We start from the raw sequence: 21,934 nt of genomic DNA on the forward strand, positions 1-21,934 counted from the left end.
AGCGCCCGCTGCCGTCCACCCGCCCGGGCGGGCCCCGAGCCCCGAGCCAGGACCCCGCACGCCCGTGGCTCCGCGGGCCGAAGTGCAAAGCTCTCGGCTGACCAAGCCCGCCCGACCCGGAGAGCTAGAGAATGGTGTGGCCTTAAGCCCCGCCATTCAGAGGATAGCTGTTACGTGCAGGGCCAACGCCCTCCCCACAGTGCCATCATCCAGCCCCAGTATTCGAAGTTTCTATTGCTGAACGTTTCAGCACGAGATGCCTGACCCCTGCGGTTTTTCTTTTCTTTTTTTTTTTTTTTTGCTTTTTGGGTCACACCCGGCGATGCACAGGGGTCACTCCTGGCTCTGCACTCAGGAATTACTCCTGGCAGTGCTCGGGGGACCCTATGGGATGCTGGGATTAGAACCCGGGTCGGCCGCGTGCAAAGCAAATGCCCTACCCGCTGTGATATCGCTCCGGCCCCGGTTTTTATTTTCATATAAAATCGTCACTGACACCAAGGGGGCCTGTGCTGTGTCCAGAAGGTCCCGGGGCGGCCACAGCTGCCCCGTTGGTTGTTCCGCCTCCTTGCGTCGTTGGGACCAGGCCTGCCGCGTCCTGCAGAGGACACGCGCCTCAGAGCGTCTCCGGGAGTCCCTGCAGTGAGGCGAGGTTGAGGAGGCGCCTTCTGAGGGCCCCTTGCTCAGGGCTGGGGCCACCGCTCGGGGTGCAGGCCCTTGCCCTCCTAGCGGGCAGCCCACCCCGGGTCCGCCCTGGGTCCGCCCATGGTGCCCCACGCACCAGCAGGAGGAGCACAGAGCCCGGAGTCAGCCCTGAACCCCCCCCCACCCCCCCGGGTGTGGGACCAGAGCAAGCCGAGAGTCATTGCCCGTCCCTGCCCGGGCACGTGGAGAGTGTCCCTGTGTGGCCACAGTGCCGCCAAGCAAGCCCCCTCTCTGCGGGCTGCAGGGCTGCCACAGGGCCTTGGTCAAGCTGAGGCTGCGGAGGAACCCCGTGGACGACCTCTCCGAGAGCCCACGGCCAGGCGGCGGCAAGCTCAACTTCGACGAGCTGCGGCAGGACCTCAAAGGGTGAGGAGCGGGCGCGGGCGGCTGGGTGTGGACGGGGCAGCCTCGGCCCCTGGCACCCCCAGGAGGGACTCCTGAGCATTGCCGGCTGGGGCCCCCCAAAGAGAAACAAAGACCCTTCATTTCCTGGGACCCTCGAGTGACGATAAACTTGGTGCTCCTGGGACCCTCCTCCCCCCAGTTCGCTCATTGTCTTCCTGCCCGCGTCCGGGCTGCCCCCGGGCCCTGGGCTCGGCCACTCGGCCACTCAGCGCCGCTCCCTCCCTGCCTCCAGGAAGGGCCACACGGACGCGGAGATCGAAGCCATCTTCACCAAGTACGACCGGGACGGGGACCAGGAGCTGGCGGAGCACCCGCAGATGAGGGAGGACCTGGAGAAGGAGAGGGTGGGTCCCCGCCGGGCCCTGCGCCTCCGTCTGTCCCTCCCGTCCGCGCGTCCTCCCTGCGTGCTCCTAAGGGCCGGGGCCGTCGTGCAGCGGGTGGGGGCTTGCCCGCTCCGGCCAGCCCACGTTCCGTCCCCGAGCCCGCCAGAGTACGCGGGGCAGCCCCTGTCGGCCAGAAAGTCAGTCAGTCAGTCAGTCAGTGAGTGGTTTGATTGATTGATTGATTGTGCACGCACCCAGGCACACCCACGGGGCGGAGCTAAGGAGGGCGAGAATGTCGGCCGGGCTGGGAAGGGCCTTTCCCCAGGGCTCCTGCACGAGGGGATCCACCCGTCCCCGACCGTGAGCAGAGGACAAGGGCGAGATCTGCACCAGGCTCCTGCGAGCCAACATTCTCCCTGGGTGCCGGAGGGAAGCCGGGCCCCTGGACGCAGGCCGTGTGCCAGCCGGCCCTCGGGCCCCTGGACGCAGGGCGTGTGCTGAGCCCGTCCTCTGCCCATGGACAGGGCCCAGAGATGCAGGGCGTGTGCCGAGCCGGCCCTCGGGCCCCTGGACGCAGGCCGTGTGCCAGCTGGCCCTCGGGGCCCTGAGCCGTCCTGCCCGTCCCCTGGCCACCGGGCCGGTCGCCCCCTTGCACCCTGCCATGCTGTGCTCTCCACGCTGTCCCCCCTGCGGGCCGAGGGCAGTGCCCGGGCCCTGACTGCGCCCGTGCCCCCAGGAGGACCTGGACCTGGGTCCCGGCTCCCTGCCCCGCGCGCTGAGCAGCCGCAGCTTCCCGCGCAGCCTGGACGACTCGGAGGAGGAGGAGGACGAGGACAGCGGCCACAGCTCCCGGCGCCGGGCCAGCATCTGCAGCGGCGTCTCCTACGAGGAGTTCCAGGTGTACGTGCGGCCTCGGCGCTCGTGTGTGTGTGTGTGTGTGTGTGTGTGTGTGTGTGTGTGTGTGTGTGTGTGTGAGAGAGAGAGAGAGAGAGACGTGAGACGGAACCAGGGCTTTTGGACCAGGAGGCCTGTCGAGTGTGTGTGTGTGTGTGTGTGTGTGTGTGTGTGTGTGTGTGTGTGTGTGTGTGTGTGTCGGAACCTGGGCTTTGGAGGCCTCTCGAGTGTGTGTGTGTGTGTGTCTGTGTGTGTGTGTATGTGTGTCTGTTTGTCTGTCTGTCTGTCTTCACCCACCGCCGTTTTCTTCTTTCCTTTACTTCCTTCCTGCTCTTGCTCACACACCTGGCTGTACCCGCTGCAGAGCGGCCGCCGGTCGTGGTTCTGTTCTTCTGGTTTTGTTCCCCGGGCCTCCGGCGGCAGTGCTCAGGGGTCAGTCCGGCCCGGGAAGGAACCCTGGGCCAGCCGTGTGCGAGGCAGACACGCCCCTCAGCCCGTTCTCGGTCCCTGCACCCTCCCGGTTCTCTGTCCCGGCCTCTGCTCTCACGTGTCCGTGCGCGAGTCCCTCGCTCTGGCTGGGATCCCTGTCCGTGTCCCCGAGTTCGCCGTGTGGCGTGTCGGCATCGGGCCAGGGGCCCCGGGCTCTCCTGAGGGGTTCCTCAGGCCCCTCGCATCCGTCACATTCCCACCAGGCGGGGAGCTCTGCAGCCGGGGTCCTCAGATCTTCCTGTGACAGACCCTCCCTCCCACCCCGCCCCGCCCTGCCCCGCCCCTGCAGCCGGGTCCTGAGGGTCTTGGTGGTGGCCAGGTGTCCTGGACTCTGTGCTCCCTCTGTCCCCTCTGTTTGGGGCGGGTCTGTGCCCCTGCGGGTCAGGGGCCAGTGCTGGGGCGCCCGGGGGACGCGTCCACGTCGTGGCCTCTCTGCTCTCGCCCGTCCCGGCCCCCCTCTCGGACGCCCTCCGTATGGCCCTGTCAGAGGCAGTTCCCGTCGCCCCTCCCATGCGGCTGGCCCAGCGGAGCACTGAGCCCGGAGGAAGCCCCGAGCACTGCGGTGTGGCCAGAAAAGCAAAACCAAAACATTTGGGAGGGGGGTGCGGGAGCCGCCATAAGCAAGTGGGGTGCTTGCCCTGCACGCGGCCGACCTGGGTTCGATCCTCGGCATCCCTGCGGTCCCTGAGCACCGCCAGGAGTGAGTGTCTCAGCTGGATGTGCCCAAAGTAGACCCCCCAAGTTCCCCCACGCCAGCCCCGCAGCTCTGGTGCCACCCCCGACCCTCCACTCCGTCCCCTGTCCCGCAGTCTGGTGCGGCGTGTGGACCGGGTGGAGCACTCCATAGGGAGCATCGTGTCCAAGATCGACGCCGTGATCGTGAAGCTGGAGATCATGGAGCGGACCCGGCTCAAGAGGAGGGAGGTGCTGGGCCGGCTGCTGGACGGCGTGGCCGAGGTGAGGCGGGCGGAGTCCACCCGGCTGTGTCTGTCTGTCTGTCTGTCGGTCTGCAGGGGCGGGGGGGAGGGGGGAGATGCGCCTTCCCCGCGGCCAGGGTTGCGCTGGCCCCAGGCTGAGCCCGCAGGCCCTGGCTCTGCCTTTCTGTTGTTCGGGGGCCAGGGTCCCTCCTGGCGGTGCTCAGGGCTGACTCCGGGCTCTGTGCTCAGTAGCGCCCCCGGGGGTGCTGGGGGCTCGAACCCGGGCGGGCCACATCCCAGTGGGCTCCTCCCGGCAGAGCCCGGGCGGGAACTGGGGGCGGGGGGCTCGCGCTCTCCCGCCCCCACGCCGACGCCGGAGCCAGGGAGCAGAGACTCCGGCCCGGGACGCTGACCCCGGGCGAGCCCCGGCCCCTCACACGCCGTTTCCCCCCCCCCCCCCCCGCCAGGACGAGCGCCTGGGCCGCGACGGCGAGATCCCCCGCGAGCAGATGGAGCGGCTGGTGCGGGAGGAGCTGGGCCGCTGGGACTGCGAGGACGCGCCCGCGCCCCTGGGCCCTGGCCCGGGCGCCCCCGCGGCCCCCGCCGGCCCGCCGCAGCCCGCGGCCTCCCCGGCCGCAGAGGGCGCCGGCGCCGACCCCCACGGCTAGGGCCCCGCGCAGCCCCCACCTTAATTTATTCTAGACAGAGATGCCCGCCCGCACGACGCCTCGCTCCGGGGTGGCTCTTGGGCCGGCAGTGCTCCCGCCCCTCCCGCCGGGCACCCGACAGTGCTCCCGAGCTCCTCCTGCAGTGGGCACCCGGCAGTGCTCCCGAGCTCCTCCTGTAGTAGGCACCGGACAGTGCTCCCGAGCTCCTGCAGTGGGCACTGGACAGTGCTCCCGAGCTCCTCCTGTAGTGGGCACCAGACAGTGCTCCCAAGCTCCTCCTGCAGTGGGCACCCGGCAGTGCTCCTGAGCTCCTCCTGCAGTGGGCACCCGACAGTGCTCCTGAGCTCCTCCTGCAGTGGGCACCTGACAGTGCTCCTGAGCTCCTCCTGCAGTGGGCACTGGACAGTGCTCCCAAGGTCTCCCACTCTGTGCTGGGGGCACCCAGCAGTGCTCCTGAGCTCCTGCTCTGTGCTGGGGCACCCACAGGCCCACATGGAGAGCCCAGCTAGACCTGCTGGCCCTGCAGTTCACCTTCCCACCGAGCCCACCGTGGGCTTTGTGTCCCCGGCCCCCCCCCCCCCCGTGTGTCCCCACGCGCCCGGCACAGCTGCCGGGCTCCGCCGTCGTCAGAGGCCCACCCGGGAGGACTCGGGAGCCGGGAGCCGGGGCGCAGGGCGGGTGGCTCCTCTCGTCGCCGTGACTGTTGCGCGGTTTTCGCTCTTCTCTACAGTGAGCCCCGTGAAACCCCCGCGACCGGGTCTGGGTCAGTCCCGGTTCTCACCGGAGCACCGGAGCAGGGGGGGCTGCCACCCGGTGGCCTTCCCGCTCGGTGTCGCGTTCACTCGTGGATTATCTCCGTAGGCGTCTCCTCGCCGTCACGTGACGGTCGGCTTAGGAAGGCCTTTACTGCGATGCTTGGAGCGCGCTGAAAGTTTCAACTCAGCAGATAGGTCCATCGAGGGGGAAAGAATTATGTTATGGGAGCCTGAAACCCACGGAAGATCAGCAGGAAGCCAGAGCGTGCGCCTGGAGCAGCATCACCTCCCGCCAGGTGGCCGCCAAGGCTGGGGGCAGCTGCGGTGTCGTCCCATGGTTCGACATTCCATCAGAAGGGGGCGAGCCCGGCTCCGGGGGCCCACCAGGAGGGGGCCGGGCCGAGCTAAGGGGGTCGACCAAGCTTGGGGGAAGAAGCGGCTGTCAGTTGTGAGATGCTGTTTCCAAGTGTCCGGAGACTCACGGGGGCTCGGGGCTGCTTCAGGGTCCCAGTGGGAGCCCGAGGTCAGCGCCCAGGGGTGCCCCCACAGCCCTCCCACACCCCTTCTCTGTCCCTTCCTTCCTTCCGAATACGCTACACAAAGTGCTTTATTAGCCGGTACCCAAGTTCCGTCTCTGGTGCGGGACTTTCAGCGTATGTATTTATATGTATGTGTACGCCACGTCCTCCTACTGAAACAAACTTCGATTTGAAGTGCATCGTTATGTGGAATCCATATATGCCGACCGTGGACCATGTGTCAGTTATGGTCACTACAAAGCCGTTCTATAATATTTACTGTTAGACTGATTTTTGTGTCATCTGTAAAATTATGCGAAACTATTTCTTTTTAACCATGAGTTATATTTTTCTTTTTTTTTTTTTCTGTCAGGAAAATTCCCTCCCTATCATCTTACCATCTACATTAAGATGTTACATATGCAAAATGTTTCTTGATAATCGAGGATTTCATTCATGTGTAATATTGAGCACTTTACTTTTTAATAAAGACTTGGTATAAAAGCTGATGGCGTTGCTGTGCTCTAACCTTGTCTACTCAAAGAATCGAAGAGGGTTTGCCCTGAGCTGGGAGAGAGTAGGAAAACCTCATCTTGAAAAGCCTCTGTCTCCTGTCTGTCTGTCTGTCTGTCTGTCTGTCTGTCTCTCATTTGAGAGCACACCCCAGCAATGCTTCCCCCGGCTCTGCGTTGATTCCGCCCTGCCGGGGCTTTGGGGACGGGATGGGGTGCTGGGGTTGGGCCCAGGTTACTGCGTGCAAGGCAAGTGCCCCCCCCATTCCCCGTTGTATTATCTCTTTGATCCAGCATTGGTTTTTTCCTGCCACACCCGGCAGTGCTCAGGGGTCACTTGTGGTCTCGGGCAACCACATGGGGTGCTGGGGGTGTCCAAGGCAAGTGCCCTCCCTCGCCCCGTGCTGCCTCCCTGGAGGGCCGTCTTCTCGGTGGCCCCAGAACATGACTGACACATTCTTCTGTGTTTTCACACCAAATGCCCGTGTCAGGTGACCAGTCCAGCAGGGCGCTGCCCTGATGCCCAGTGGTCTCCACTTAGCCCCGGTCAGAAATAAAACTCAGTAAGAGGATCCCCAGGCAGAGGTGTGTGGGGGCGGCTGCTGCAGCAAGGGTGATGGAGGGACGGAGGGGGGGCGCTGGGAGGAGGAGGAGGTGAGTGCTGGAGGAATCAGGAGGGGTGTGTAGGGGGGGAGGCGAGTGCAGGGAGGAGGAGGAGGAGGGAGGGTGTGCAGGGAGGAGGGAGGGCTTGTAGAGGGGAGGTGAGTGCAGGGAGGAGGCGGGAGGCGGGCAGGGGAAAGGGTCCTCCCGGGCCTTGAGCACCCTGGCTGGGTGAAGCTGTGACAGGAGCTGCGGGCACGCACCCGAGGGCTGAGCCACCGGCCACCTCTGGGTGAGCAGCCCTGGGGCTGCTGGGAGTCCAGCTGGCGCCCACTGAGGTGATGTCCACAAGGACCCGGGGCCGGCACAGCCAGGATCCGGTCCACACACGCGTGCTCACCGGGGCGCTGCCCCTCCCTTCTGGCCCGGGCGGACAGTCCTGCGAGTCCTGGTCTGTCACTCTCCCAAGGTCGGAGCCTCAGCACAGCGGGGAGGGCGCCTGCCCGGCACGCGGCCGGCTGGGGTTCGATCCCCGGCTTCCTATATGGTCCCCAAGCAGGGGTAACGTCCGGGTGCAGAGCCAGGAGTGACCCCTGAGCATCGCCGGGTGGGACCCTGAAGGGGAAAAAAGAGCAGAAAGGCCGCCACGAAACGGAGAGTCCACACCTGGGGCAGTGACCCTGGGGCACCCACTGCCGGGGCCGCCCTCAGTGTTCACGGTGACTGTGCAGGACCCGCCCCCACCCCGTCTCTGAGGACTCAGCTCCTCCCTGCAAAGCGGGGAGATGGGCCGGCCCCCTCCCCTTCCCGGGGACAGTTGTGCTATCCATGCTTTCCCAGAATCCTCTTCCCGGTGTGTGCGAGAGCAGGAGACGGCTGGGCTGGGCGGGAGCCCCCAGCATAATCGAGGACCCTACGCGGAGGGAATCCCCCGGACCCAGCAGGCACCAACCCCGGGACAGGGGGCTTCAGAAAGGGGAGGGGAGCTGGCTCGGGACAACCCCCCCCCCACACACACACACACTCACACACACACACAAACATACACACACACAAACACACACACACACACACACACAGCTGCAGGCACGGGGCGGGGCTGTGGGAAGGTCTGCACCGCTGACCCAGGCACGCAGGGCTGTTCCTGCAGGAGCAAACCCCGGCCTGGAGAAACACTGGCGGAGGGGTGGGTGGGGGAGCTTGCGCATACGAGGAGCAGCTGCAGCCTCTTGATTTTATTTATTTATTTATTCCCTTTTTGGGTCACACCCGGCAATGCACAGGGGTTACTCCTGGCTCATGCACTCAGGAATTATAGTGCTTGGGGGACCACATGGGATGCTGGGAATTGAACCCGGGTCGGCCGTGTGCAAGGCAGACGCCCTACCCTCTGTGCTATGGCTCCAGCCCCTGGAGTGGCTTTTTGACTGGGTGGCAGCTTTGGGGTGTGGACGCCACTGCCGGGGCTTCCAGAAGTACAGGGAGGTGGGGGGAGGTAGCCCATCCCCACCCCGAGAAAGCCTGGAGATTTCAGTCACAAAACCCTCACACCCGAATTTTCAGCAGCTTCTATCTTGGCAAGGTCCGTCCTGGAGTCAGGCCGAGGGTACGCAGCAAGGTTGGACCGTGGGAGCAGGTGGCTGCCAGGGGCTCTGCCCGGGTGGGCCCCAGGCTGACCCGCCCCCTCCAGTGTATGCCGGTCTGCTCAGCCACGCGCGGCTCTGAGATTAACTGCGGCTTTTGATCTCTTTCGAGACTTGCTCAGGGGTCTGTGAAGCAGGACTGGTGAGGGGGCTTGTGTGGCTGAGGCGGAGGTGGGCTGTGGGTGCGGCTTCCGAACTAGGTGTGCCTGACTTTTGGCCATTTGATTTCTCGGGAAACTTGGTGCCTAGTTGTTGGGGTCCAGCGAGGGGCACGGCGGCAGTTTGGGGGTGTCCGGACGCCTGGAGGCACCCTCAGGCTGCAGATGCCCTGCCCTTGGCGCGGGGCAGGCGGGAACACAATGAAATCTTTGCGAGTAATTCCTTGCTGGCCTTTGCGAGCGCCTCTGTGGTGTGTAACGAGAGTCAGGAACTGGGCCCCAGGGACGCCAGAATCTCCTTTATTTCACCCAGAGCTGTTGGCGCCCTGCAGGACAGCTGATCTGCCCGCAGTCCCACGCCAGACAGAGTGCCCACCTGGTTATTAACACACACACACGCACATGCACACACACACACACACACACACACACACACACACACACAATGGGCCTGAGCGATAGTACAGCGGGGAGGGCGTTTGCCTTGCACGCAGCCAACCCAGGTTTAATCCCCATCCCCGGCATCCCGTAGGGTCCCCCCAGCACCGCCAGGAGTAATTCCCGAGTGCAGAGTCAGGAGGAAGCCCTGAGTATCGCTGGGTGTGACCCAAAAAGCAAAAAATAATAATAATAATTAAATAAAAAACCGTCTAGGGGCAGCGTGATGGTGGGGGGCCGTTTGCCCTGCACATGGCTGGCGCAGGCCTGACCCCCGGCACCCGGCCACCGCCACGAGTGATTCCTCGGTGCTGAGCCGGGAGTAACCCCTGGGCATCGCCAGGTGTGTACCCCCCCAAAGCGTGGGGACTTGAAAATGTGTTTACTGAGCCAGAGAGTACAGGGGCAGGGATCTTGCTTGCATGTGGCCCGCCCAGCTTCAGCCCCCAGCATATGGTCCCCTGAGCCCCACCAGGAGAGACCTCTGAGCACAGACCCTGAGCACTGCCAGATGTGGCCCCAGAACTAAAATCAAAACAACAAACACCAAAAACAAAAATGAATCGAGCTGACGTGGGTTTACAACAGAGTTCATGTTTTCGGGGCACGATGCTACCCAGTGAAGTGCAGCTATATCCCCCCTCGCCCGTCTCTGGGCCCCTTCCCTTCCAGCCCAGCCCTCTAGGTGACCTCAACTGTCCCCCCAGGCTGAGGGTTCCTTTGGCTGGACTTTGTCCTCCAGCCTCATTTTTTTTTTTTTTTTTTGCTTTTTGGGTCACTCCCAGCGATGCTCAGGGGTTACTCCTGGCTCTGCACTCAGGAATTACTCCTGGCGGTGCTCAGGGGACCATATGGGATGCCGGGATTTGAACCCGGGTCAGCCGTGTGCAAGGCAAACACCCTCCCCACTGTGCTATCACTCCCTCCCCTCCAGCCTCATTTTATACACCACACGAGTGAGGTCCACCCGGCCTCATGCCCCGCGACACTCCCTGGCTCCCCCCAGAAACAGAGGCAGGCACCCAGTCCCCTGCCCTCTCTTCGGAGACCCCGTCCCACCCCGTCCCACCCCCGCCACTCCCCACGCTGTGAGAGACATCCCTGGAAGCACAGGTCTTGTTTGACTTCGCTCCCCTTGAATGCCTGACGAGATGGCAGGGAGCTGCCAGGAACTGGTCCCCATGGGGTCCTCAGTTTTCTTTTCTTTCGGAGGTGGCACAGCCCGTGATGCTCAGCACCGACTCCCTCCCCGTGTTCAGGGCTCCAGGGGCCATACAGGGGGGGCCGGGGATCAAACCCAGGTCGGGGGCAGCAAGGCACTCGCCCTCCCCGCTGTCCTGTGGTTCCAGCCCCGAGTTTCCCTTTCCTAAGGCGCCTCCCCAAAGCTGTGCGACGTTTCGCTTCAATGAGACCAGCAGCGTTTGCTTGTCCTTGCACCAGGCCAAGCTCTGGTCCTCCTGACTGGCACCAATTCCTTGGGCAGGCGGGCGCGTGGGTATTAACCCCTTATCTGTGCGAGCCCTGCTGCTCGCGGCCCCCTGGCCCTGCCCATCTCCTCAGGCCCACAGGGTGAGACACGGCCATTCTTTCCTTGTTGCTAGCGTTGGGGGCTCTGAGAAGATCTCCTCGTGGTCCTAAGATGCCTCTGAAACTTGGTGTTGGACCTTCCATGTTTGATGTTGCGTAAGTCCAACCGTTCCTAAGATCAGCAGGAATTTTTCTCACTTAACAGGCCGGCCTAAAAGACTCTCTGTGTCCCCTTTCCTTTCTACCTCCTGGGCAGGCTCACGCATGTATATAGTGTCTGTCTGAGTCCAGCCCCTGAACGCGTGATGCTTACACATCCTGCCTGGTCCGCATGGCCCTTCCTGCTGTGACTCTATCCTAGTCTCCACGTGGACCCTTCAAATCCTCTTTGACTTAATTTTAATTTTTTTTTTTTTCAAAACCAACAAAGCTGGGGCTTGGAGCAACAGCACAGCGGGGAGGGCGTTTGCCTTCGACCCGGGTTCGATTCCCAGCATCTCCGAGGATCCCCTGAGCACCGCCAGGAGCAATTTCTGAGTGCAGAGCCAGGAGTAACCCCTGTGCATCGCCGGGTGTGACCCAAAAAACAGAAGAAAAAAAAAAAAGCTATTTGGGGCTTTTTGATACAACTAATGGAACAAGTCGAGGCTGGAGCGATAGTGCAGCCCTGCCAGGAGTAATTCCTGAGCGCAGGAGTAACCGCTGAGCACTGCTGGGTGTGACCCAAGAGCAAAACAGAAGAACGAGTTTGGTGGGTTCTGAAGGAAAAGACACGGAGAGAAACCTTTTTTGCAGACCTTATTGGAATCGTATTGAATTTATTGATCGGCTTGAAAGAATGAGCACCTGTGCCATTCCTGTCGGTGATCTCCACGCACTCAGAACCTCCTGAATGGCCTTCGCTTCTTAAGACACCTTAAAATTGGGGCTGGAGCGACAGCACAGCGGGGAGGGCATTTGCCTTGCACGTGGCTGACCCGGGTTCGATTCCCAGCATCCCATAGGGTCCCCTGAGTACCGCCAGGAGTTAATTCCTGAGTGCAAAGCCAGGAGTAACCCCTGTGCATCGCCGGGTGTGACCCAAAAAGAAAAAAAAAATCTTAAAATCGGGGCTGGCGCGACAGGACCGTGGGGAGGGGGCCCTACTCCCCCTTCATTCCCACCGGGATTGCCTAAGCGCCTCCCTGGGCCGCCGCAGGTGAGGCCACACCAGGCCTGTACTCAGCCGCTCAGTTCATCCGCCCCAGGCCCGACGTGGCTGCTGGCCGCGCACCCGACCCTGCCGCTCAGCCACACTCTGTGTGGTCTCCCCAGCGGGTGCCCCCTCGGGGCGCCGACTCCCGGCGGAAGCGCAGGACACCGCCCGCACAGGGCGCTCTGCCAGCCCTGCTGCGTGGGTCAGCCGTGACCCGAGGCTGTGGGGGAATGCGGCCCCGTGCCCAGTGCTCATCACCTGAGCCAGAGCATGCGCCAGCCGTGCCGTGTGGAGCCAGTCTCGCCTGCACTCCTGGCTCTGGCTTAGGAGGGGCCCGGGTCCGAGGCTCATATAGGCCTGCAGGACAGCATGGCGGGGGCTGCCGTGCCCGACTCTGCCCGTGGCCCCCCGTCTGGCCCCGGTGAGTTGGTGAGACGGAGAGGGGGTCACCCCATGGGATCGGGATGCCAGGACAGAAGCAGAGACTTGGGTGGCTCACGGCCGCTCAAACGCACTCGTGTCCTTTTCCTATTGGCCATACCGGTGGGGCTCAGGGGACCCCGAGGGGCCGAACCTGGGTGGGCCGTGTGCAAAGCAGATGCCCTCCTCCCCCTCCCCACTGTCCTATTGTTCTGGCCCCAGCGAGTTTCCTGATGTGCAGAGAGAAAGGATAAGAGTTGGAGCTTCTGAGCTCTGCCACAATCTTTATTTCTGTTATTATTATTTTCTTGTTTTTTGGGTCACACCCGGCGATGCTCAGGGGTCACTCCTGGCTCTGCACTCAGGAATCACTCCTGGCGGTGCTCAGGGGGAACTATGGGATGCTGGGAATGGAACCCGGGTCGGCCGCGTGCAAGGCAAACGCCCTCCCCGCTGTGCTATTGCTCCAGCCCCCTGCCACGATCTTTAATTGAGAAATTGCTGACCGGCAAAGCGGGCAGACGAGAGGCCCAGCCAGCCCTCGGGGGAAGGGGCACCGCCCGCAGCCAGTCAGGAGGTGCCGTGGCCTGCTGGGTGGAGTCCTGGGGTCCGACGCCCCTGGTGATCTGGTGACGCCCCCGAGCTCGCTCGTCCCTCTCGGCCTGGCTCCGTGTCCGTGTGGGTGAGCAGAGGCCCCAGCTCAGGGGCACAGACAGAGGCGGAGATGTGCGCTGACACGGGTCTCCCGGGGCGGGGAAGGGCTGCTCATGAAGACGCCGGGTGTGGGAGAGGCAGCCGCGAGCCTAGAGGGTCAGCGCGCGCGGCCGGGAGTGGTCCGAGCTCCCTTCCAGAGGGCTAGTCCTGCTCCTGCTGAGTTTCCCACGTACCGGGCGTTTCCCCAGGCCAGGGACCGAGTCTAAGAAGGGGGTGTGGGAGAGCCTTCTCCAGGGCGTAGTCCGGGCCACCGACTTAAATGGCTCCTGGAATGCCAAGGTTTGGGGGACGTCATCACAGTGTCATTTAACTATGGCCACTGTATGGATTCATGTCAAACCGAATCATACACTATTCCAGGATGCATAATGCCTCACGGGAGAAGCATGACACAAGGGAGGGAACCACGTCTCCGTGTGCGAGCGGGAGCTCACGCCACGCCAGGCTCGTAGAATGCTGCACTGAGCACATGGAGGCTGTGGACAATTCCCGCCCCCCCTCCCCGGTTAGAAAGCAAGAGTGCTAGGGTGACGCTTTTCCTCCAGGAGCTGTACCTTTGGCCTCGTGCACGACAGCCTCCCGGCCCCTGAGGCCTGACCCTGAGCACTGCCAGGCCTGCTGTCAGCTGGAGGGGCGCCCGTAGCCTAACCCTGAACTCTGATCAGCAGCGGCAACTTTTTCTTTTTCTTTTTGGGTCACACCCGGTGATGCTCAGGGGTTACTCATGGCTCATGGACTCAGGAATTACCCCTGGGGGTGCTCAGGGGACCATATGGGATGCTGGGAACCGAACCCAGGTCAGCCGTGTGCAAGGCAAACGCCCTCCCCGCTGTGCTATCACTGCAGCCCCAGCAACGACAACTTCTAGCTGTGACTCTGGGGCTGCTGGGTGGCTCAGCCGTCCCAAGTGCACGCACAGGAGCCGGAGTCGGAACCCGGCATCACCCACACCCCTACCCCTCACCAGGTGTGGCCCCGGCAACGCCTCGCCCGCCCGCCCGCCTGTGCAGCCAGCCAACTCCCAAGACGAGAATGAGGCCCCGGGGGAGCTCACGGGAGCGCACACGCCTGCACGGGTGCCACCCTGGCACGAGCAGCGTCTCAGTCAGTGGCAGCCGTGCGCCTGCCCGGGGCCCGGAGCACTGTCAGGGCCCGTCAGCGCGAGGTCCCGGAGGAGGGGCGTGCGTCAGCCCTCAGCGGCCTCTCCCGATCGCAAACCAGTGTTTCCGGAGGATCCGCCTGAAGTCTCCGAGCCGCCACCGGAGGTTCTAAGTGAGCAGAGGGCGAGCGAGTCCCCCCTGCCTCCTCCCTGCCTCCCCCCTGCCTCCGAAACCAGGGGTGGGTTTGCTAGGGCTTTGTTTAGGGGCCACACCCGATGGTGCTCAGGGGTCACTCCTGGCAGTGCTCAGGGGCCCAATCCAGGCCAGGCGCGTGCCTGCAAACGCCCTGCTCGCCGGACTGTCGCTCCGCCAAAGCTCAGGGGACCTTGAGGCGGCATGGAAAGAGGCAGCCCGGGCAACCGCAGGAGACGGAGAAAATGCGCCACGTGGCCTCACGCAGTGTCACGTCCTCGCTCCGGTCGGTGCCGTCCTGCCCAGGGGAGGGGAGCAGGCCCGGGTGCCGCGGGAGCCGCCGTGTTTCCGGCCTGCCGGAGACGGCAGCGGCGGGGCAGGGACCGGGGCTCCACTGAGGGGAGACCCCCGGGAACCCTGAGTCTCCGGAAGCCTCTGTGCCGTCGAGGGGCTGCTCAGGTGGGCCCGACAAGCAGGACCCTGTGGCTAGTGGGGGTGAGTCTGTTTGTGGGGGCGGGGGGGGGACGGGGGACACATCTGGCCACGCTAAGGGATCAAACCCAGGCTGGCTACATGCAAAGCAAACGCCCGCTCTGCTGGACTCTCGCTCCGCCCAAAAATGACCGAATTTGTCTTAAGTTATCTTCACCTTTAAAAAGATAGTAATAGGAGTTGGAGCGGTAGCACAACGGGGAGGGCATTTGCCTTGCCGACCCGGGTTCGATTCCCAGCATCCCATATGGTTCCCCGAGCACCGCCAGGAGTAATTCCTGAGTGCAGAGCCAGGATTGACCCCTGTGCATCGCCGGGTGTGACCCAAAAAGAAAAAAAAAAAGTAATAATAAAATAGTAGAATAAAACTAAAATTCTGAGTATAAGAAAAAAAGTATACTGTGGAGTTCATGCCCAACTCAATCAGCTGAATCAATGGCTGAATCAATACCAGTGTTCCTACATTAAGGGAAAAAAAAGTCATCTTCGAAGAGGCAGCCTTCTCTGTCCTCTTCGCCCTGGAGAGAAGGCCCAGCCAGGCTCGGGCTTGAGGAGGGCCCTGGGAAAGGCTGCCAGGGGGTCCCTCCAGCGCTGGAACGAAGTCCAGTCCCCAAACCAGCCTGGCTTGCGCTGCCCAGAGGCGCTGAGGGCAGGTGGGGGCCGGCCCTGCTGGCCAGCCCCATCGGTGCCACTGCCAGGCTCATTCCTGGGGCCAGAATGAATTGCAGCCACCTACCAGGGCACAGCGGCAGGCCTTGCCTTGCAGACGGCCAACCCAGACTTGGTCCCTGGCGTCCCCGACAGTCCCCGAGACCCCGCCAGGAGTGAGTTCTGAGCACTGCGAGGTGTGGCCCCCAAACAGGAACAAACAAACAAAATTTGCTCCTGATGAACCTGCCTTCGGGTTCTCCCGGGGACAGGTTAAAATCTGGGCTGGAGCGACAGGCTTTGCAATGAGCTTTGCAAAGGGTGAGATGCAGGAAGTGGCACGGTCCTTCTGCTAGAGCAACGCGGGGTTCAGTATGCAATCTGGAACATCACATGCCTTAATAAAGGCACCAGCAAATTCGGAGAACGCGGGTTCTCCGAATCGGCATTTTCATCCCCGTTTCCCAGGAAGCAGGAGAGACACAACGTACAGACGAGGTCTCTGATAACTCGGCCTCACAGCACGGGAGCCAAGAGCCAAGTGTTTCTCCATTTTCCAAGAAGGTGAAAGAACTGATAACAGCATTTGAAGAGTTTTTCAAAACTTGTGGTTTGTTTTTTTTTTTTTTTAGGTAAATATTCAGTCAATCAATAGCAATCACTGTCATCCCGTTGCTCATCGATTTGCTCGAACGGACACCAGTAACGTCTCTCATTGAGATACTTACTGTTACTGTTTTTGGCATATCCAATACACACGGGTAGCTTGCCAGGCTCTGCCGTGTGGGCTCCATACTCTTGGTAGCTTGCCGGGCTCTCCGAGAGGGGCGGAGGAATCAAACACAGGTTGGCCGCGTGAAAGGCAAAAGCCCAACCGTTCCGGCCCAGGTAAATATTACAAAGCATTTATGAAATGGTCTTCTTCATAGAAAAAGTTTGTCGACTCTGTCTACCAGAAATAAGATGCTCGGTTCTTTCCCCCACCGACCGAAACAGTCAAATGCACAAAAGTAGCCAGATGGGGAGGTGAACATCTGGCCTGACCAAGAGAAGGCCTCTCCTGGTGTTAGACGGAGAATCACCAGGAGGAATTCCCGAGTGCAGAGCCAGAAGTAACCCCTGAGTATTGCTGGGTGTGACCTCTCCCCACCAAAAGAAAAAAGAAAAAAAAAGAAAAGAAAAAAAGAGAAACTGAGAAAATCCAAAACAGCTGTGCAGAGGGCCAGGGACAGCACAGCAGGCTCTGATTTTCCGTGCAGCCCACCTGGGTTTGATCCCTGACAGGCCCTCGGGTCCCCTGAGCCCCGCCAGGAGTGATCCCTGAGTGTAGAGCCAGGAGTGAGCCTTGAGCAAAGCCGGGTGTGGCTACAAAACCAAAAAAATGAAGAAGGAAAAACAAAAACCCATGGGCAGGAATGCAAATTAAATCACAGGGTTACACTGTGGAATGTAGTGGAAGCTTTTAAAAAAAAGTCAGCGTGGGTGGCCACTTGGTTAGCTGGGGGGAAAAAAATGGACAATTCAATATGAACAACATGAAATAACAAACTAAGAGACATATTCTAATTTTACACATGGAAGAAAAAATTTAGAGAATGTCAGGACACATGATGCAAACTAAGAATTAAGAATTCTTTATTTTATTTTATTTTATTTTGCTTTTTGGGTCACACCCGGCGATGCTCGAGGGTCACTCCTGGCTCTGCTCTCAGGAATCACCCCTGGCGGTGCTCAGGGGACCATCTAGGATGCTGGGAATCGAACCTGGGTCAGCCACGTGCAAGGCAAACGCCTTCCCCGCTGTGCTATTGCTCCAGCCCCCAGAATTAAGAATTCTTAAGAAATGGGGGGCATAGTGCCACCAGCAGGTCAACCTGTACCCATGGGGCAAGTGCATCAGCAGCCTGATGCTGCCTTCAGGCCTCCTGATACCCCAAAATCGCCTCTGGCCAGACCCAACAACTCAGGACCAGGTTTCCTGAGAAACAGCCGAAAGGGAGGTATGTGAGACTCATGCCCACAAACCACCTCCCGCTCAGCCATACAAGCTCGTTCACTGGCCTCGCTTCAGAGACCCATAAATATCTCAAAAGACATCAAAACCTGGGTTCATCTCGGACCCAGCACAAGGCTGAACAGTCCGGGGTAAACTGGAGGGGGCGGGTCAAACTGGTGCCCACCCAAATAGAGTCCCTGGTAGCCACTTGCTTCCACAATCCAAAATTGCCACCATGCCCCCGGCTGGACTCCACCATCTCAGGACAACCTCACCGAGATAATCTGCTGAAAGCTGACGTGCGGGTTTTGTGACTGAAACCTCCAGGCTTTCTCTGGGTCGGTATGGGCTACCTCCCCCCACCTCCCTGTACTTCTGGAGCCTCGGCAGTCACGTCCTCACCCCAAGCTGCCCCGCAGTTAAAAAGCTACTCCAGCCTGATCATCCTGATAAAAACACGGAACGCCCTGAACAAACACTGGGACCTCTTAGCACCTGTACTGAAGCCACAATGCACAAAAGCAAAGATGGGAGAAAGAAGGAAAGCGCCTCCATAGAGGCAGGTAGCCTGAGGTAGGCGGAGGGATGTTGGGGATGGTGGGAGGAAACGGGGGACCCGGGTGCTGGGAAATGTACACGGGTTGAGGGATGGGTATTGGATCATTGCATGATTGAAACACAATCATGAACAGTTTTTTAATGATCTATCTCATGCATATTCAATAAAATTTTTTTTAAAGAATTAAGAATTCCACCTTTCAGGGCTGGAGCAATCGCACAGCAGGGAGGGCGTTTGCCTTGCACGTGGCCAACCCAGGCTCTATTCCCAGCATCCCATAGGGTCCCCTGAGCACCGCCAGGAGTCATTCCTGAGTGCAGAGCCAGGAGTGACCCCTGAGCATCGCCAGGTGTGACCCAAAAAGCAAAAAAAATAAATTCCACCTTTCTAATTTCTGAAGAGGTGAACAGAACAGCAACACTAGCATAATCACTTGTTTTTCATCAAATTAAGATACTAAAACTGAAAGCGATGTGCAATCAGGAACCTCTGGGAAATGGTCACTGACTGAATATTCACTAGCATGTTGGTGGACATGTGAGTGTTCAGGAAGAGCTGTCATGGGTAGGGGATAGGACAGTGGGTAGCGCAGTGGGTAGGGCACATGCCTTGCAGACAACTGACAGGATTTCGACCCCGCGCATCCCACACGGCCCCCAAGCATGGCCAGGAGTAATCACCGAGCGTAGAGCCGGGAGTAAGCCGGGAGCACTGGCGGTGGGTAACCCCCAAACACAAACCTCGTGAGAGCTGCTTGGTTCATTTGCTCACCGAAGACGGGTCTGAGAATGAACTGTCCCCGCCACGAGTGCCCGTCCAAAGCTCCAGCCGCCAGCCACCTGGAGATGCCCCAAAGCCGAGCGTCTTCCATAGTCGCTCTGGTCTGCTCCTCGCAGAGGAAGACGTTAGGGCACAGTCCGGACCCAACAAGGGCACGGCTGCCGCAGGGTCACAAGCTCGGGTTCTCGAGGGTGACGCAGCTCCGGGTTCTACAGGCGACAAGCTCTGGATTCTCTAGGGTGACACAGCTCCAGTATTTCCAGGGTGACAAGCTCGGGTTCTCGAGGGTGACGCAGCTCCGGGTTCTACAGGCGACAAGCTCCGGATTCTCTAGGGTGACAAGCTCTAGGTTCTCTAGGGTGACAATTTCCGGGTTTTCTAGGGTGACACAGTTCTGGGTTCTCTAGGGTGACATAGTTCTGGGTTTTCTAGGTGACATTTCCAGGTTCTCTAGGGTGACACAGTTCCGGGTTCTCTAGGTGACATAAGCACAGACCTCACAGCCGCAGTGCCCCCCCCCTTTGCATGCAGTGGGGGCCCATCTCCGGGCTCTGGCTGGCATCCTGGAGGGCCAGCACCCACAGTCCACTCAGCAGTGCCCGGCCTGCACGGGCACCCCTGGTGACCGTCAGAGCTCGAGCGCCTGACACGGCTGCTGAGACCCCACACGCCATCTGCAGCCCGTGCTCAGGAGCACAGCTGGGGTCACGGCCGCGGGCTGGAGCATGAGCCAGGAGCTGCCCCATCTCTGCTGGCTCAGAAGCTAAATAAACATCCAGCAGGCGTCCTAAGGCCACGGAGCGGGGACGACAGACGGGGACACGCTGGAAAGCCAGGATACGGGTCACGGCTCGTGCCTGCAGCTGGCCACCCTCCAATCCCTACACGGGCCCCACAGCGCCCGAGGTGGCCCTGGTGGCCCCTCCAACATGGGGGCAGTCCAGAGGGGGGGCGTCACGGGGAGTGGCTCTGGCCCCACACTGCCCCACCCCTGGCCAGCAGGTAGAGGGGAGTACGGGCGCCCTCCCAGGCACCCGTCAACCTACTGCCGCATGAACAAAGTCTGATGGACCAAAACGAAGAGTCCGGGACTAATCCCGAAAGAGACGCCAAGCCCATGGAGCTCCCGGCACCCCTGTCTTCGGCCAGCCTCTGGGCCTCCTTGGGGCGGGGGCAGCCACCCCCACCCTCAGGGGCCCCCTCCTAGGGCCCAGAGCCAGAGCTAACCTTCAGGGACGCCAAGCCAAAGAATCGTCCCAGCTCCACACCTCCAAATGCCACAAAACTGACAGCCCAGGAGGAGCACCGCAAGCTAGACGGGGGGAGCACAGATTCTGTGGGAAAGCAGAAGACCACCGCGCTCAATTGGAAAAGCAAAAGCAAAAGCAACAGTGACAACACACAGCTCAGTCCATCCTCAGTGGCCTTAGGAATGCCACTGTCATATATAATTTTCGCAGATTTTCTTTTACGGAACTATTTTTTTTTTCCTTCGTTTTGGTCACACCCAGCGATGCTCAGGGATTACTCCTGGCTGTGCTTGGAGGACCATATGGGATACGGGAGATAGAACCCGGGTTGACCACGTGCAAGGCAAACACCCTCCCCAATAGACTATTGCTCCAGCCTCTACTGAACTATTTTGTGATGATTTCATTTACCATTTTGTTAAAACAAGCAACATCACCTAGTTGGAGTGGGGGCGGGGTGAGAGTACAGCAGGTAGGGTATTTGCCTGGCACAAGGCCAACCAGGGTTGGATCCCAGCATCCCATATGGTCCCCCGAGCACAGAGAAGAGGAATAAGCCCTAAGCACTGCCAAATACGGCACAAAACCAAAACTAAATCAAATAAGTAAGTTTGTGCCCTCTAAGGAGCTTGGGCAGGTGGTGGGAGTTGGGGGCGATGGTGGGAAGCAGGTGCCATTGGTGGTGGGATTGGTGCTGGGACATTGGGTGTCTGAAACTACTGGATTATGAACAACTTTGTAAACGATGGTGTTAACTATAGAAAAAAAAAACAGAATTAAAGATCTGGTTGGCTTCATTAGATGAGCACCAAGAAACGGCACCAGCCCCTTGCTTGCTCCCAGGCACTGACCCCCTGGTCACCTAAAGTTCAAAGGTCCACCAGGGACTTGGAGATGGCAGGAGTCCGCTACAGAGAAATCCCAGGGAACAGTCTTCCAATCGGGAACAGCCATCAGAGTCTAACCTGGCATACAGACTTCTAAAAAACAAATAGCTCCTTTATTGCAAACCACAACACCTAATCAGAGAGAGAGAACAAAAGGGAAGACCCTGCCATAGTGGCAGGGTGGGGGGGGGGGGGGAGACGGGACTGGGGAGCGGGGGAGGGATGCTGGGTTTACTGGTGGTGCAGAATGGGCACTGGTGAAGGGATGGGTTCTCGAACTTTGTATGGGGGAAACATGATCACAAAAATGTATAAATCTGTAACTGTACCCTCACGGTGATTCACTAATTAAAAATAAAAAAAAAATAAAGAAACATTCAAAAAAACAAAAAAATAAAAAATAAATAAATAGCTGAGGTTTTTCCAACTTATTTTAGATCTATTTTCACTACAGCATGAAGTATTTGTTATTTAATAGTTATTAAAATAAAGGCAGATCACCGAATCATAACATAAGGGTCCACTCAGCAACATAATCGTTCATGAAAAATAAAGAATTCAGTTCTTTTTGTTTATGTCAAGGGGCTGGAGCGATAGCACAGCAGTAGGGCGTTTGCCTTCTACGCGGCTGACCCGTGTTCGATTCTTCCACCCCTCTCGGAGAGCCTGGCAAGCTACCGAGAGTATCCCGCCCGCACGGCAGAGCCTGGCAAGCTCCCCGTGGTGTATTCGATATGCCAAAAGCAGTAACAACAAGTCTCACATTGAGAGACATTGCTGGTGCCTTCCCGCTCGAACAAATCGATGAGCAACGGGATGGCAGTGACAGTGACAGTTTAGGTCAATGCCTTAGTCAAGATTCCCCCCTTTGGTTATTGTCTGACTCGATAAGCGAAGATGCAGTTTATATTCTTACTAGTTTTTATTATTATTATTTTTTTGCTTTTTGGGTCACACCTAGCGATGCACAGGGGTTACTCCTGGTGCATGCACTCAGAAATTAATCCTGGCAGTGCTCAGGGATGCTGGGAACCGAACCCTGGTCGGCCGCGTGCAAGGCAAACGCCCTACCCTCTGTGCTATTGCTCCAGCCGCTATTCTCACTAGCCTTTAACACTCTTCTAATCGCTCACACGTGTGATTGTTTCA

General features: G+C 59.8%; 1 protein-coding gene across 1 annotated transcript in view; it reads left to right on the forward strand.

The window, feature by feature from the left end:
• The window catches only part of PKD2 (polycystin 2, transient receptor potential cation channel), a 33,149-nt gene extending 26,966 nt beyond the window's left edge, over positions 1–6,183 (forward strand). Inside the window, exons 11-15 of the mRNA XM_055138143.1 lie at positions 950–1,071; positions 1,343–1,454; positions 2,170–2,333; positions 3,626–3,773; positions 4,201–6,183. Coding sequence (XP_054994118.1) covers positions 950–1,071; positions 1,343–1,454; positions 2,170–2,333; positions 3,626–3,773; positions 4,201–4,401 — 747 coding nt within the window. The 3' untranslated portion in view covers positions 4,402–6,183. The remainder of the gene's footprint in view (positions 1–949; positions 1,072–1,342; positions 1,455–2,169; positions 2,334–3,625; positions 3,774–4,200) is intronic.
• The last annotated feature ends 15,751 nt before the right edge of the window (positions 6,184–21,934 follow it).

This window comes from Sorex araneus, chromosome 5 (assembly GCF_027595985.1).
Source record: "Sorex araneus isolate mSorAra2 chromosome 5, mSorAra2.pri, whole genome shotgun sequence".
Lineage (NCBI taxonomy): Eukaryota > Metazoa > Chordata > Mammalia > Eulipotyphla > Soricidae > Sorex > Sorex araneus.